Source organism: Phaethon lepturus, unplaced genomic scaffold (genome assembly GCF_000687285.1).
Source record: "Phaethon lepturus isolate BGI_N335 unplaced genomic scaffold, ASM68728v1 scaffold42794, whole genome shotgun sequence".
In the NCBI taxonomy this organism is placed as follows: Eukaryota; Metazoa; Chordata; class Aves; order Phaethontiformes; family Phaethontidae; genus Phaethon; species Phaethon lepturus.
In genome coordinates, this window is record NW_010536338.1 from 298 (window position 1) to 15,119 (window position 14,822).

General features: G+C 44.2%; 1 protein-coding gene across 1 annotated transcript; it reads left to right on the forward strand.

Moving 5' to 3' along the window:
- Positions 1 to 4: 4 nt before the first annotated feature.
- Positions 5 to 14,580, forward strand: PALM2 (paralemmin 2; the record flags this gene model as incomplete). The annotated part of the gene is made up of 4 exons (XM_010286128.1): positions 5 to 73; positions 641 to 662; positions 8,965 to 9,066; positions 13,832 to 14,580. Coding segments are annotated over 4 exons (942 nt in total), but the record flags the coding sequence as incomplete, so codon positions are not given.
- Positions 14,581 to 14,822: the final 242 nt, after the last annotated feature.

The window sequence follows — 14,822 nt, forward strand, 5'->3', positions numbered from 1 at the left end:
AATATCTGCCAAAGAACAAATCATTTTGGAGAAACTAAAGGAGACTGAGAAATCCTTCGACAACTTACAAAAGGTATTTTAAAAAAAAAAAAAAAAAGGCACAGATTGAAACCAAGGTAGACTCAGCACCATTTGAAAGCGTCAGTTATAATCCGTACACTTCTGGGAAGATTGAGGACAGTTGCAGTGCATTTAGTTCAAACCAGGATGAACAAGACTAGAAAAGATATAGAGGCATCAGATCTATTTTGGTTGGGTTATTTGGATTTCCCCTTCCCACTCCAGGTTTTTTTGCAGAGGGATTTCAAAGACTGTCTCCCTAGCTTATCTGCAAGGAAAGCATGTGGGCGTTTGGCCCCACTGAAGGATGTCAGTAGGATCCTGGAAGGCATCTCAGACTTCCCTGCTGCCAGTGGCATCCAGGGATGGTGGCATTCACCACTTCAGAACGTTACAGGCTGCGACAAACCGCAGTGTTCTCCCTTCAGTTACACCATGTCCCTCACCTCAACCCCTAGTAGCACCTAAACCCCAGAAGCCACATCCCCAGTTACCCATTTAAAAATTACAAGTAACTTCATGTAAATAATACCCAAAATATAAAAGGTTTAACCAAACATCTTATTTTTTCTCTTCACAGAGTTTCTCACACCAGGATGGTGGTAAGTGCCTTTTTATTATTTTATAGCTTTGGGTTTAAAAAGAGTTGTTGTTACTATAGCTTTGTTGCAAAGGTTTACGGAGTGGGCGTTCTTCTCTTCATTGTAAGTTTCCGATTTATTGCTAAAGCCATTACCTTTTTCTTTGGTATTGCTATAGTGCAAGCACAAACATCAAAACTGAGGTGAAACAGTTTTCCTTTGGCAGAGCTCCATGTCTTCTTCTGTACACACAAGGGGAAAGAACAGCACAGATGGCTTAAAACAGACATCATACAACTTGTGTGTTATTGACCCCTTTCAACACATGATACCCCTGCACCGCAGACTCCTTTTCACGTCTCTGTGGTCAGTCTTCTCCATTGTATACACTCTGTTCATAAACAGTTCATAAACAGTTAAATGCAATAAGGACTATTCCTAACATACAGAAAAAAACTATTAAAATTAGATGACTTCACTGATGAATGATACTCGTTGCGTGATGAGGAAAACCTCGCATGGGTGGATGGAGATGTAGTAATTCCTAGTTTATGAACTCAGTGTCACACTATGTATGATCAGTCTAAATACTGAGCTATAAATTTAGGTATCTGAGTGAGAAAATAATGTGGTTGGTTCCCAGGAAGCTAGAGAGACCCTTGTAGGGCCTCTCCAGGACCCTTAGGACCCAGGAAGGATATCACGCTGATCCATCCGCGGAGAAGTCTGTGCTCCAGACAGTCCTTCTCAGTACATACCTTTGAACTGACAACATGCAAAATACTGAGGTCACGACTATCTCCTCCAGCTGCTGACAAAGCCATGCCCCACTGTATTGTGAGTACAGATGAGGAATATGTAGGATGATCCTAACATTAAAGCACTGGGACACAATGGAAGGTTAATAAGTAGTATATGAGCTGACGTGGAGCTGTTTTGGGGACACTCTTTTTGAGGAGATTCATATGAGTTAGTAAGAGGGTTTTCTTCTTAAAGATCTAGTTCAGAAACTTTCAATTCTGTTAGCAATATACTTCAAATTTTACATCAAATACAGTTGTCAAAAAAAAAAAAAAAAAACTCCCAGATAGGATGCTCCATGGTAAGAAATAACTCTTCCTCCCTCCTGGAGCATTTGAAATCGACTACCACAAAGTGCATAAAGATCCAGAATGGCAAATATTTTGTACCTATGCAGAGTTTCACTACGGTTGTTGGTAAGTTTCCAAAAGAGGAATGGTGCCTACAGGAATTAGCATCCAAAGCGTGCAGGAGCTTTTATGACTCCTGCAAGATGCGGTCTGCCACTTCATCCGTGTTTTGATAAAACGAGAACCAAAGGAAGCCCCAGCTAGCAAATATGAAGCACTAGTTTCCCCAAAGATATTTTCTTGTAGCAATGTACTATTTCATTGGGTTCAAGAGGAGCCTCACTGCTCTCCAGATTTTGCCTGCTTTCAGTGGATCCTCCCAGACTGAGACAGAAGCAAGGACAGCTCGTGGTTTCCGAAGGCTAACAGAAAATTGCAAAATTATGCCAAAGAGAAGAGAGTGCCTTCTGGAATAAATGTGCAGGCAGAGGGAGCAGGGGATACAGCTAAGTTAGCCGGTACCTCTTCTCTTCCAGACCACTTGCTTTATGTACCTTGTCTCTTGCTCTCAGCAGCTGGTCCTCATGGGCTGAGGCAGGCCTGGGTCATCCTCTAAGCAGTGCCATGCGCGGCTGGTCTGGGGATGACCAAGGCTGCAGGCTGTCCTGTTAGCCCTGCCACTGCGGGAACGAGGTGACCGCACACCTCCACACGTGAAGGCCGAGCGGGTCCTCTGTTTTCTGCTTTCCGACCTGCTGTGAAGGTGGCTGATCAGAGCAGGAAGGAAACACATACATAGCTAGCCGAGAGCACTTCCGTACCTTAGATTTTTCCTTCCTTCAAAAACATGTTGGACTTGCTTTACTGCAGCAGATCAGCCACCTGTCTGGCAACCACCTGTAAGACATGCTGCAGAGGAAAACGGTAGGAGCCATTGGATAATACAGGAAGGCTGTGTAAAACAGACACAATCGCACTGACCAAACAGGTCAATTTCAATTTCCCCATCAGGGCAATTTCTTTTGCCACATCCTGAAAGAGTTTGAGTGCATAAATCTCAACGTTAGTTTGCTCTGTGTCCATCCCTCCCTTTATTCTAAATGCAGTAAGGGTGCAGAAAGTGATTTATCTCGCCATTGTGTCCCTGTACATGTTTTTGTGCCATGTATATGGTGGTGACAGCTTCTGAGTGTGTACAGGGAGCTCAGAGCCCAGAGGGATCCAGGCAAAGGCTGCGAGATAAGGGGAGAAGTGGTGGTGAGCACCAGTGGCCGATCAAGTGACTGTCTCTTTCCCACCCCTCCCAGAAAACACCTGTGTTTGGCATTGAGCATTTCTGAGCTTGAAGCCATCCAGGCATGATAAACACAAATCCCACATTTTCCAAGGTATGAGCACACTTTGCCTTCATATAACACCGTGCGAGAGAAAGCAGAGCAGAAACGCTGAGGCTGGCCTTGTCACCTGCAGTCATGCTTCTGCCAGCTCCTTGGTGGCTTGTCACTGACAATCTCTTCATTAAATGAGGCCTGAGATGGTGCTAGGAAGGACATCATTTGTTGCTGCTCAGGTCTGCAGTCAAAACCAGACACGCTGTAGTGCTGTGCTGCATGCACATCACAAACAAATGGAAAGGAGAGAGCTCTGTGTGTGCGGATGTTTATGGCTCAATGTATACATAAAATAAAAGTGACATTGAGATCTAATATAACTCCCTTGACTGCTGAATTTGCCTCAGGGGTGAATTTTTCCCCTGCAGTTTTTGGCCATCTGTATGCAAACCATGTGCTGCTACTTCAGCCAACATACAGAAGCCACAATTGCAGTAACTATAGTTTGCACAAACCTCTGTTTAAATTTGGTATGTATTAGCATATATTTTGCAAAGATGTTGCTCTGGAAACCTGGCCTGGCTTGTTTAGTTCCCAGCACACGGCTTAGAGACTCTTCTGGTTTTCTTTCCTCTGATCTTGATCAGCTGTGCAGCCCAACAGCAAAATGAGCATGTCCTCAGAGCAGTCAAGTGCAGATCTTTGTAGAGTGCTTTCCACGTATCCTTTAAAAACTCATCAGCAATTGTTTTTCAGTTGTAGGGTTTTAAGTAACTTTTTAATTTGGTCTGCATTTATGGCTGGCACAATTACAGCAGCTCTGGACACCTGATGTGACAGGCTGCTAACCTTAGTAAAAAACATTGATCACCACCCTTTGAGTGCAGCCTGTTAGCCAATTTCCTACCCATCTCACAGACTGCTCATCCAATCTGTATCTTGCCAGCTTGTCCAGGAGAAGGCTGTGCAAAACAGTGTCAAACACTTTTCCAAGTAAGCATCCACTGCTCTCCCCATGTCAATAGATGACATTATTTTGTTATAGAAGATGATCAGGTTAGTCTGTCATGATTTGCCCTTGGTAAATCCATGCTGGCTTTTCCCAATCATCTGCTTCATTTGGTTTGTAGTAGTTTTTAGGAGGACTTGTTCCGTCACTTTCCCAGGGAATGAAGTAAGACCAATGGACCTCTAGTTTTCTGGGTACTGTTTTGGTCCCTTCCTATAGATGGGTATGACATTTTCCCTTTTCCAGTCATCAGGGACATCCCCTGATCTCCATGACTTTCAGATACTACAGGCAGTCACCTTGCAACAATGTTAGCCACTTCTCTTAACCTGGGGTGGCTTCCAACCAGAGCCATGGGTTTATGTGGGTTGAGCCCTTCCAAGGGATCACAGACCAGCCCTTCCTCCATTACTGGCGGGTCAACACATGGGTTGTCATAGCTACTTGATCTTGTCATCTGGGGTCCAGCTATGCCAGTAAGGACAGAGACAAAGAAGGTATTGAGAACATCTGCCTTGTCAGCATTGTTAGTGACTAGTTTCCCTGCCGTGTTTAGTAACGGGCCTATGTCTTCCCTGTGCTTCTGCTTAGTGAGCATAAATCTGAAGAACCCTTTCTTGGTGTACTTGACATCTTTGGCCAATTTCGGCTCTAGCTGAGCCTTAGCCTTCCTGATTCCAACTCTGCACACCCTAGGAAGGTTCTTGTAGTCCTCAATGGCTATTTGGCTGCCTCTCCACAGCCACTGTGCTTTTTTGCTTTTAATTACACCTCATTTTTAAGTCAGGGTGGTCTTTTGTTCAGTGTTCTTTTCCCTTTGTAGAGTATGGACTATTCTTGTTCTTTCAGCAGGCACTCTTGAATAACTCCTAGCACTCACAAGCTCCTTTGCCCTCCAGGGATGCTTCCCATGGAATCCCTCTCAGCTGGGCTCTGAGCATACTGAAGTTGGTTCTTCTAAAATTTGGGGTCTTTGTCCTACTACTCGTCTTCAGTGTACTCAGCAGGATCTTAAACTCCACAGTGGTGGAGTGCTGTATCCAAGACTACCATTGGTAGTTATGTTGTCAAGTAAGTCTCAGTTTGCAAGCAATAAATCTAGCCATGTGCTGCTCCAAGTTGCCATGTCCAGCATCTGTAGGAAGAAGCAGTCCTCAATGTGTTCCAGGAACCTGATGGACAGCTTGTGCACCAATTTTTTTTTTCCAACAAATATCTGGGTAATTTAAGCCACCCATGAGGACCAGGTTCTGTTGGCCCGAGATTTCCTTGAGCAGACATAAGTAAGGTTTTGTCAGCTTTGTAATCCTGAGTGGGAGGTCAGTAACAGATACTTAACATAACATCCTCCTTGGTGATGATCCCTCTAGTCTTGATCCAAAGGCATTCATTCAATAGAACTGTCATGGTCTGCAGAGCTCTCCTCTGTACATTCCGATTTTTCTTTCACATAAAGTGCAACTCCACCTCCTCTTCTTTCCTTCCTGTCTTTCTGAAAGTGTTTGTAGCCATCCATTGTGGTGTTCCCGTCACGTGAGTTTTCCCACGAAGGTTCTGTGATTCCTGTGACATCTCTCAGACTGGGCACAGAGCTCTAGTCCCTCCTGCTTGTTGCCCATATTACATACAGTGGTATACATGCACTTGAGGTGGCTGAACTTAGGGTTCTTGCCTTTGGAAAGGGCTGGGGAGCATTCCCTCCTGCTCTGGTAGGTGCGCTCATCCACCTTGTTGCTTATGGATATACAGGTGTCAGCTGTGAACCCTACCCCCCAGCTTGGTTATTTGCAGAAGACCTACCAATAAATTTAGCGGTAGTCAGACTTTTTAAAGATAATCCCACCCTTGGAAAATGAGCTCGTCTGATATTTGCCCACAAGCCTCTGTGTGGGAGCTATTCTGAGCAGTTCTGAAGGTTTAGTTTTGTGTAAGCACCCTTGAAGGATTTTCTGGCCCCATATGTTTTCCCAAGCACTTGTGTGTCTGGTAATACGGAATAGTGCCATAGTTCTAAAACACAGTACAAAAAGCCACAGGACAAGTTTTATGGCATCCTTAGATATTAATAACTCATCAAAGGTTGAAATTATTATATTGAATGCAGTCAGTTCAAATGCTTTAATTTATGTTCTGTCTTACTTCTCATGCAAACGAAATGCTATTTTGCGTCTCATCCGCTTCTTGTAAAATTGATCTCTCATATCCTTTTTAAAGGTGCTAAGTGGAACAGACCTCGTTGCCAGTGAGATAAAGGGAAATGAGCATGGTCGTTTTGTTTGAGGGGGGATGAGGCAAGAACTGGCAGAATCAATCAAGCGCCAGCTTCATCTAGTCAAATACCCCATTTCTGACTTGTAGCACCACCACTTGCTTCAGAAGAAAGTACACGAGAATCCTACTCCCACCACAGTGTTCCCTTCTCAAGACAATAATGAGAGATTATCAGGAGCCGTGAAGCTATTTTTTTAATATTTTATTCTAAGTAACATCTAGAGAAGTTTCTAAACTGAGTCAATATTAACAACACTTAACACTTAACAAAGTATTGTTTCCTAACGCAGGAGGCAAAAAAAACCCCAGCTTACTAAGGTCTACAGACACTTACAGCATCAAAGTGAGAGTTTCACCATCAGGCTGTACAACTGATCTTGCTTACTACTAGACACCAGCGATGCTAACTGCCAGGACGGTCAGCTCAGTTCCTGTAGAGGCACTAGGGAAAAACAGACACTTGTAAAGGATTTTGCCTCCTGCAGAGCCCTGGGGTGAGAACTGCACCCTAACCATGCCTGTTTATTCCCAAGGACTGGTAAGGATGATTGGTGAAGCAGCCCAAGTCTGCACTGATTACACCCATGTGTGGACAGATAGGTCTGTCACTCAAGTGTCTGGTTGAGTGTGTACTGAAACAACTGTTCTAGTACAGTACGCTCTACGGGGTGATTAATTACTAAATTTCTGCCATTTCCAGAACACACAGTACCTTCTTTTTCTGGCCCAGAAACACAGTTCCCACTTCTTTCTTCTGAGAAATTACTTCAGTTTTCAATAATGGCCTGCTTATTTGCTGGTGATATTTCCCAGAATAACACCACCAAGAATTGTACCAATTTCTCATCAGAGGCAAGAAACCCTGCAAAAGAAAGCAGCTGTTGCTGGCCATTGCTCAGTCATCTGTGTCCTAAACAATTATTTCTCGTAGGCCCTACTGCTAAAAATAAAAAACTTTGAAGAAACAGTATGCATTGAAAATATAACAGCCCATTTGCCAAGACTGCCGTTTGTCCAGTGAAGAATGAAATAAAATAATATGTCTCTGGCTGAGGTTTTTTGGGGGTTTTGGTGTGGTTTTTTTTCAAAATCATCTGTTACAAACTGAACTTACATACTAACTTCCTGGCCTTCTGGAATGAATTTGCACTGTGCCTCTGTGCTATCCTTGTCTGACGCAGGAAGGGGGAAAGGGGACCTCCTTACCTACGTTGATCCATGGAGGGATGGAGTGTCTTCTTGGGGACCGTGATTACTATGTTCCTGCAGCCAGCAGCACTGGTGGCCACTGCAGGCTGTTGAGGTGCTAAAACCATTTCGTTAATATTGGGCCCAATTTTGCTGCCAAAGGCGCAGACTTTGTTTTTAGAGGCGGCACATCATGTCTTTGCTGAGGATGCCACCAGGTGCATCTTCTTTTCTGGGATGGGTGTTATCACTAGATGCAGTCAAACTGCCTACAGCAGGACACTTCATCTTCTCTCTGCTTTCACCAGTTGACTTTTATGGTCTGTGCTGGTCTTCCTGTCTCACCTGCTTGTAACAACAAGAGGCACCACAGAAAGCAGGTGCTGCCTCCTACCCTGACACATGGACCAGGCCATACTGAGGGCTCAACAACTTAAATTATAACCAGCAAAGTACCCTTGGAGGTAAAAACAATGCTCTGTTTCACATCAGAGAGGATCTTACGTTTGGACAGAAATTTAACCATTTCCATACAAAACTGAAAACATTTCCAGTTGATAGGAAAGAATGTGATTTTTTTTTTTTTTTTTTTCACCTGTTTTGGTTTGGCACCTGAACTGTAGGTCAGTTGTTTGCACCTCTGGTCTGAGCTCTGCTTTTGCTTAGCTACTGAATCCTAGCAGAATGATATATGCTATCTAGTTATATTTAACCAGCACCAAAACATCTCCCAGAAATATTTGTAAATTTCTTTAGTGTCTCTTCCAAAGAACATATTTAGCTTATATAAGCTTGTATAAGCTCAAATGTAAAGAAAATCAGTCCTTTAAGGTAGCTTTCTACTACTTCGGGGTTTGTTGATGAATGATGACACTGCAGAACTGGCAGGTGCTTAATACCTACTACATGTCACAATGGGCACCCTATCAGTATCTGTGTGTGATTTCATTATTAGCTATATTTCAGCTTTAAGAACAAAAAGCCAAATGCCAGTTCAGTGATACCGGAAACAGCCAGTGCAAAAGAGCTGGCCTTTCATCCCATTCAGTCAACACTAGCATTTTTAGGCTTTTATATGTCTTTTTGAAATGTCATGTATTCTGGGTATCACGTTAGGTTTGTTCCTTACCTTCCCTCTCTCCCCCCTGTTTTAAAGGTCACGGACTTGATAAATCCAGAACCTCCTGACAAATAATTTTATGTGTTCAACTGACATGAGGTTTGAGTCATCTGGACCCATTCCCTCCTGCCTCAGCTAGTCTATTGAACGCCAATCACACGACAGTGACTTTGCACTTTGTTTGCTTTGATCCAATTATCTAGTACAAAGCTCCAGTGACTATTGTCGAGGCTGACAACACTCTGCTGTTTAAGCAATGAAGCCACTGAGGCTCGTAGCACGAATCTAACTGTTTCCTGTTCTCTGACACCAGATGCAGTAAATTACATTTACTCCCAGATCCCTGAACTCCCAACCCTCTATTCACGAACAGCAGAGCCAGTTCCTGGGCGGGACGGAGCAAGCAGAGTAGCTGGTAAGTCTCAAGGAGCAAAGTATTATAATACCAGTCCAGTAGCCTTAACCTTTTTTTTTTGTATTACCTTAATGGGTCTGGTGTCCCAATATCATTTAAATGCCAGGAAATGCCGCTTGATTTGTATTTTGTAAGTCAAGGCTTTTTGAGCAGCAGTGAGTATTCTTAAAACAATGTAGTTGAATTACATACAAGTAGCATAGGAAATGCGTCCAAATTTTTTACATGGAAACATTCATCTCTTCCCATGTCGGCTGATAAAAATACATGGTATCTAGGCCAAGGTTTTGTCTCCTCTGGTGTACCCATGCAAGGCCCATTAAGTTGAATGAGACAGACTCTCACGAGAGCCCATACGTGCTTCAAACTTTTATGTCGTTTTACGCTTATTTGTATATCATTCTTTCTTCTTGGGGAAAAAATGGGGAGAATTACAGCATGTTTTGTGCATGGAGTCAAACAAAGAATTTTCTAACACTTATTTTTCAGACTGAGTGTGTGTCTTAAATGTAACAACGTGATTGTTAAAAGTTGTATGTTTTTCTTATTTTCAAGATCCTTCTTTTCTAAACAATGTATTTCCTATCTCAAGACCAAGTTGCTGGTGGCTACTTAAAGGGTGTCCCAAGGAGTGGGAATGAAAGGTGGCTTACTTGAAGACAGGGTTAACAAGCATAGCAAACCAATGTCTGCAGCTAAGACACTGTACACAGCTACGGAATATGTCATTTTGTTCAGAGGTCCTGTTGCAAGCCATTCCAAAAGCTTCCCTTCCACCAGTGTTTACCCTGATCTGTCTTAAAAGCAAGTTATTCCCTGTGTGTTTTGTGCCATTTTGTCAACACCAAGAATACAATAATTTCTTTCATTCTTCAAATGACCCAGAAGCCTTGTTCATGTAGTCCTTTATAATAGTATGGTGTGTGTGCAATAGTTTAAAGAAAAGGCACTAGTGTATGTGCTCAAGGGTAGGCTGTAAGCACCCACCTTAAAACAAGCTCAAAGCCTAATAAGATTTTTTTTTTTTTTAAAGAACAGCCCTTCAAACCACATCACAGGCAGAAGCCCTGCATCATGTTACACTCTAATGAAAGCTTGCGCAGAAAATTTGTACATGTGAATGCAGGCTGTCATCTTCAAGTACTGCCTTCAGTTTCAACTCTATTGTCAGATAGTTTTGTATTATATTAAAAGAGCACATTTTGCAGTAAGTAAGCTCTGATTAAATAAATACATCTTAGAAATCAACATTAGTTTGATTTTCAGCTGCTTTGACAAGATGGGCTGTCAGGTTTTGCTGCAGAGAACAAATATTATGCATTCAGGCAGATAAGCCAGGTTCTGCTATTAGCTTCTCCCATGGCAATGCATTTCACTAGTGAACAGCTTTCTAAGAAACTTGTGTACGTTTATGCATTTACTTGCACAAGGAGCTTTAATGTCATCCCTCAGGCAGGTCATAATCCACATGTTACGTCAATATCTTAAAAACACTGCTGCTGGAATCATGGTAGAAGAAATGAAAAGAGAATGTTGACAGTGGCAAATGCTTAAGCAAATTAGCTAAAGATAAAATACACAAAGAAACCTGTTAACTTTCTAGATCAGATCAGCCAGCAGGATGGAGTCTTAAAAGCAGTGCTGGAACTTGTTGCCCAAAGTTTTCCTAATAGGTAGGACATTATTACTTCTCAGTACCCCATTAACATAGGTAAAAAGATGTATCTTGCAACTCTTCTTAAATATGGCCATGTCCACATGATTGAACTATCAGGTTTTCCCTATTACCCGCTTCTGAACTCAGGCCCATTATACAAGCCTTCTTTTAATGCACACTACTGAATGAAATTTGTTCATCAAAACAGGGAAGGTCTGGCAGATGACATCCTCTTCTCCTCTAAAAATATGTCCAGTAACATAACACTCAACTACTTCACAGCCTGTACTGGAAAGTCATGCCCTAGACAATATTTCTATTTTTCAAAGAAGAGGAGAAGCACAGGAGCTTCAGGGGAGCTCAGGATGCTACTTCTCACCACGAAGGTAGCAGGTGGCCAGTCGGTAGGCTAGCAGTGCCATCTCAGCAGGGCTGTGGTGCTCAGGACAAATCAGGAACTTCTGCCCATCGGAGGTGGTTGTCTGGATGTGCTGTTTCTCCCTCATAGTTCAGCTTTGCTTCAGTTAGCCAGATGCCACTCGGAAACCTGCCAGTGTGTCAGTTTTAGCATCTGCACCATAGGCTAGCCAGCCCCTACTTTTGCCCCTCTAACGTTTGCAGTCATTGAACAATATATGCCTGAACAGCCCTGGTAAGGTCAAGTGATGTTCAGAGCCCACTCACCCAAGCCAATAAACACAATTCCTCTTCCTTTCCTCCTCCCCCTCACCACCCCCCTCCCAAGAAACTGCACCTAGAAGGAAGCAAATTCCAGACTGGTAGTGGTGGTACCTGTGTCTTTTTGTTTCATTACACCTTACAAGTTTGGATTAAAGGCTTCAGGGCAGAGGTACTTGCATGAGACTTGAAGGACACTTGACCACCAGCTCCTGGGCTGGGACAGTCCCGAGCAAGTGAACCATGCCAGCTACTCTCTCAACTGCACCATGGTGCAGTCTGCCACAGCTCCTTGGAGCAATCTCCTTAGAGTAGTAGAGCTTAACTGCTACTGGCCTTGGGGCGACAGTGTTTTTCCTTACTTCCAGCCTAAACCTCCCATTTCAGTGCGTGCCAGCTGCCCCTCGTTCTTCTGCCGCACACCTCGGAGCAGAGCCAGGCTCTCGTCCCCACAGCCTCCTCCTGGCTGCTGGGGCTGCTGCGGGATCGCCAGGCGTGAAAACTCCAGCACGGGGAGGGAGGGAGATGGGAAAACTGGTACCTCGACTTCCTTGTGAAAGTGAGCATCCTGTGCTCTGGGCCGTGACAGCCGTGGACACAGCTAGTCCGTAAACCTCCCCTTAGCGACGTTCTCCTATCTTGCGATGGCCGAGGGGAGGCCCCTGCTACTGCAGCCCACGCCAGCCTTCAGCAGTGCTTTGCTCTCGGAGGTAACAGTGCTCCTTTGCCCACCGGCACCTCCGTCCTCCGGCTCCGTGCAGGTGTTTGCGCAGCATTGCGCTTGACCTGACCAGCCCTGCCAGGGCTGACCGAGGTCTGAGCAGACACAGGCAGCAGGCGGGTGGCCAGACCCCCATTTGGCTGGGCCCATTTACCAGACTGCACCCCCAGGGGCTGGAGGAGACCGCCTCGCGGGGGCCAGCATGCACCCACTCACCAACACACGAATTTTCTCTGTAGAGCTATGGGGGAGCGTTACGATGCACGTCATGGTAAACTTCCTGTTGCTGATTAAATACTTTGCTTTCAGGATACAGAAAAAAAATTCTACTGTGTGTGAGTAATAAGACTGAGGCAAGAGTAATTTTATTAAATTTATCTATTAAAGCAAGAGTATTTTTTTATGTTCATGATTTTTTAAATAAAAGCATGCCAAGCTACATTGCTTCTTGTGGCAAGGGTATTCCGTACTCACTTAAAATAAGTCAGGAGAAAAAGCAAACACGTCCGTTTGTGGTGTCCCCAGGTAAGATAAACCACGATTATACCATTGGGGTTCATTGGTGGAAATGGTCACCCTAAGTTTCACCGCCTGTGGTAATTTGTAACTAAGTGCCTGTGGATGTCTGTCCAGGAGCCAAAATGTCTTCATCTGCATACAAGGAATGCTTAAACAGATGACTACTTCTGGAAAACTTCTGAGACCTTTGCACATTTTCCTTTCAAAAGCTGTCTAGTGAGATGCCATTGTGCCTCAAAGTGGGTGTTAGAGTGGTGTAGACTGCCTGTCTATTCCTACTGTGTGGTCTCTACAATTTTCATCTTGTTACACGTCCTTCTTAACTTCTATAAAAGCTTCTTTGCTATTCTAAAGCAGCATCCCTTACACGCATGTTTTTACCTGTTGTTTCATGATGCTTTGAAAATCAGTTCATTATTACTTTTTCCTTCAACTTTGGCAATGGTGCTTAGGGCCCAATTCAAATAAACGAAGGAGCGCTTCTTGGCCATTGCATACATTCTGTTAACCTACAAGCAGAGGTCACTGTCGATGCCTTAATGTGGAAACTGAGACACCTGCCCTGCCGTGCATCTGCAAGAGAAATTATTCCATTCCTATGTGATTTTGTTTTCCCACCTATAGAACGGGGGTAAACAATGTTTCTTCACCTCTCTAAAATGTTTTGAATGCTACGGATGGAAGAGTTAAGCAAAAGCAAGTGTTGATAATAAAACAGTCTGGGTGTTGCAGCAAACAAAACTTATCAGCTAACAGGCAGTTTGATGGCAGAGAAGGAAAAGAAATTAGAGAGGTTCACAGAGATGAGTTTCTCTCTGAATTTTGAGGCAAGTTCAAAATGGAAATGCTGAGGGCAACCTGCATGCTGTCACCTACCTTTGCCTAAATTACACCTAACCCAAGTCTTCTGGCACTCCTAATTGATCAGAGGCAGCTCTACCTGGCGTGAGCTGGAAGACTATGTCCTGTTTGCCGCAGGTATGCCTAGCCTCCAGCTGCATAAAAAGCTGTAGTGTAATAACTACCTCTGTCCACAGCATTGCGTCCCACTTCTAACGTAGAACCCTTGGCCCCTTTAGAAGCAGGAGGTAGGAGAAGGGGCACCGTATTTTTCTTTGTCTGTTTGGCAATTAACCATTCACTGGCTTTTTTTGTTGTAACATGCACTTCCTCTCTTGTTTTCATTCAAGCTTTGTGCACCATGGAAATTAATGTGGAGAAAGACAAACAGACAGGAGAGACCAAGATTGTCTCTGCTTCACCTGTTGGCCTAGATGAGGCCCATCAAAGAGGATTCAAAGTCTATGATGATGGTACCAAGGTAGTCTATGAGGTTCACTCTGGTGGCACAGTGGTAGAGAATGGAGTACATAAATTAATCTCAAAGGACGTAGATGAACTTATGCAAAAAGCTGGACAATCAAGTGTAAAAGGAGGGTATGAAACAATGACGGTGTCAGACAGAAATGCAGTAGCTGATGGAAACCTTAGCCATATGAAGGAGCAAATACTCTTCAAGGAGGCAAAGCTGGAAATGGTACACAAACCCAACAAAGGGCATGCTGTGAACCCTCGGCCCCAAGACAAACCTTGCCGTGGCGAAGGCCCAGAGGCCAGCGCAGATCAGCCAGTGACAATGATATTTATGGGCTACCAGAACATCGATGACGAAGAGGAGACGAAGAAAGTGCTGGGCTACGATGAGACCATCAAGGCGGAGCTGGTCCTCATCGATGAAGACGACGAGAAGTCATTGCGGGAGAAGACAGTGACGGACGTCTCCACCATGGACGGAAATGCCGCTGAGCTGGTCTCTGGCAGGCCCCTGTCAGACACAACAGAGCCCTCCTCTCCCGAGGGGAAGGAAGAGAGCCTGCCCTTGGAAGCCGCCCCAGGTACACAAAAGAAAAAGCGCTGTCACTGCTGTATTGTCATGTGAGCACCTCCTCCTTCCCCGCTCCAGGCAGCTCCTGCTCCATCACTTACCTAGACCTCACTGTACTTCTAACTGCAATACTGTGAACTGGAAGTGAATGCCTCCATTGCCTTGCGGTTGGGTTGCTTTGCTTTCTAGTTCTTCAGGAAGAGGAATGCATGGTTATTTTCCCATTAGACGTACTATTTGGGGTTTGGGGAGGGATTGGGAGATTTTTTGCTTTTTTTGGGGGGATGGGGGCGGTA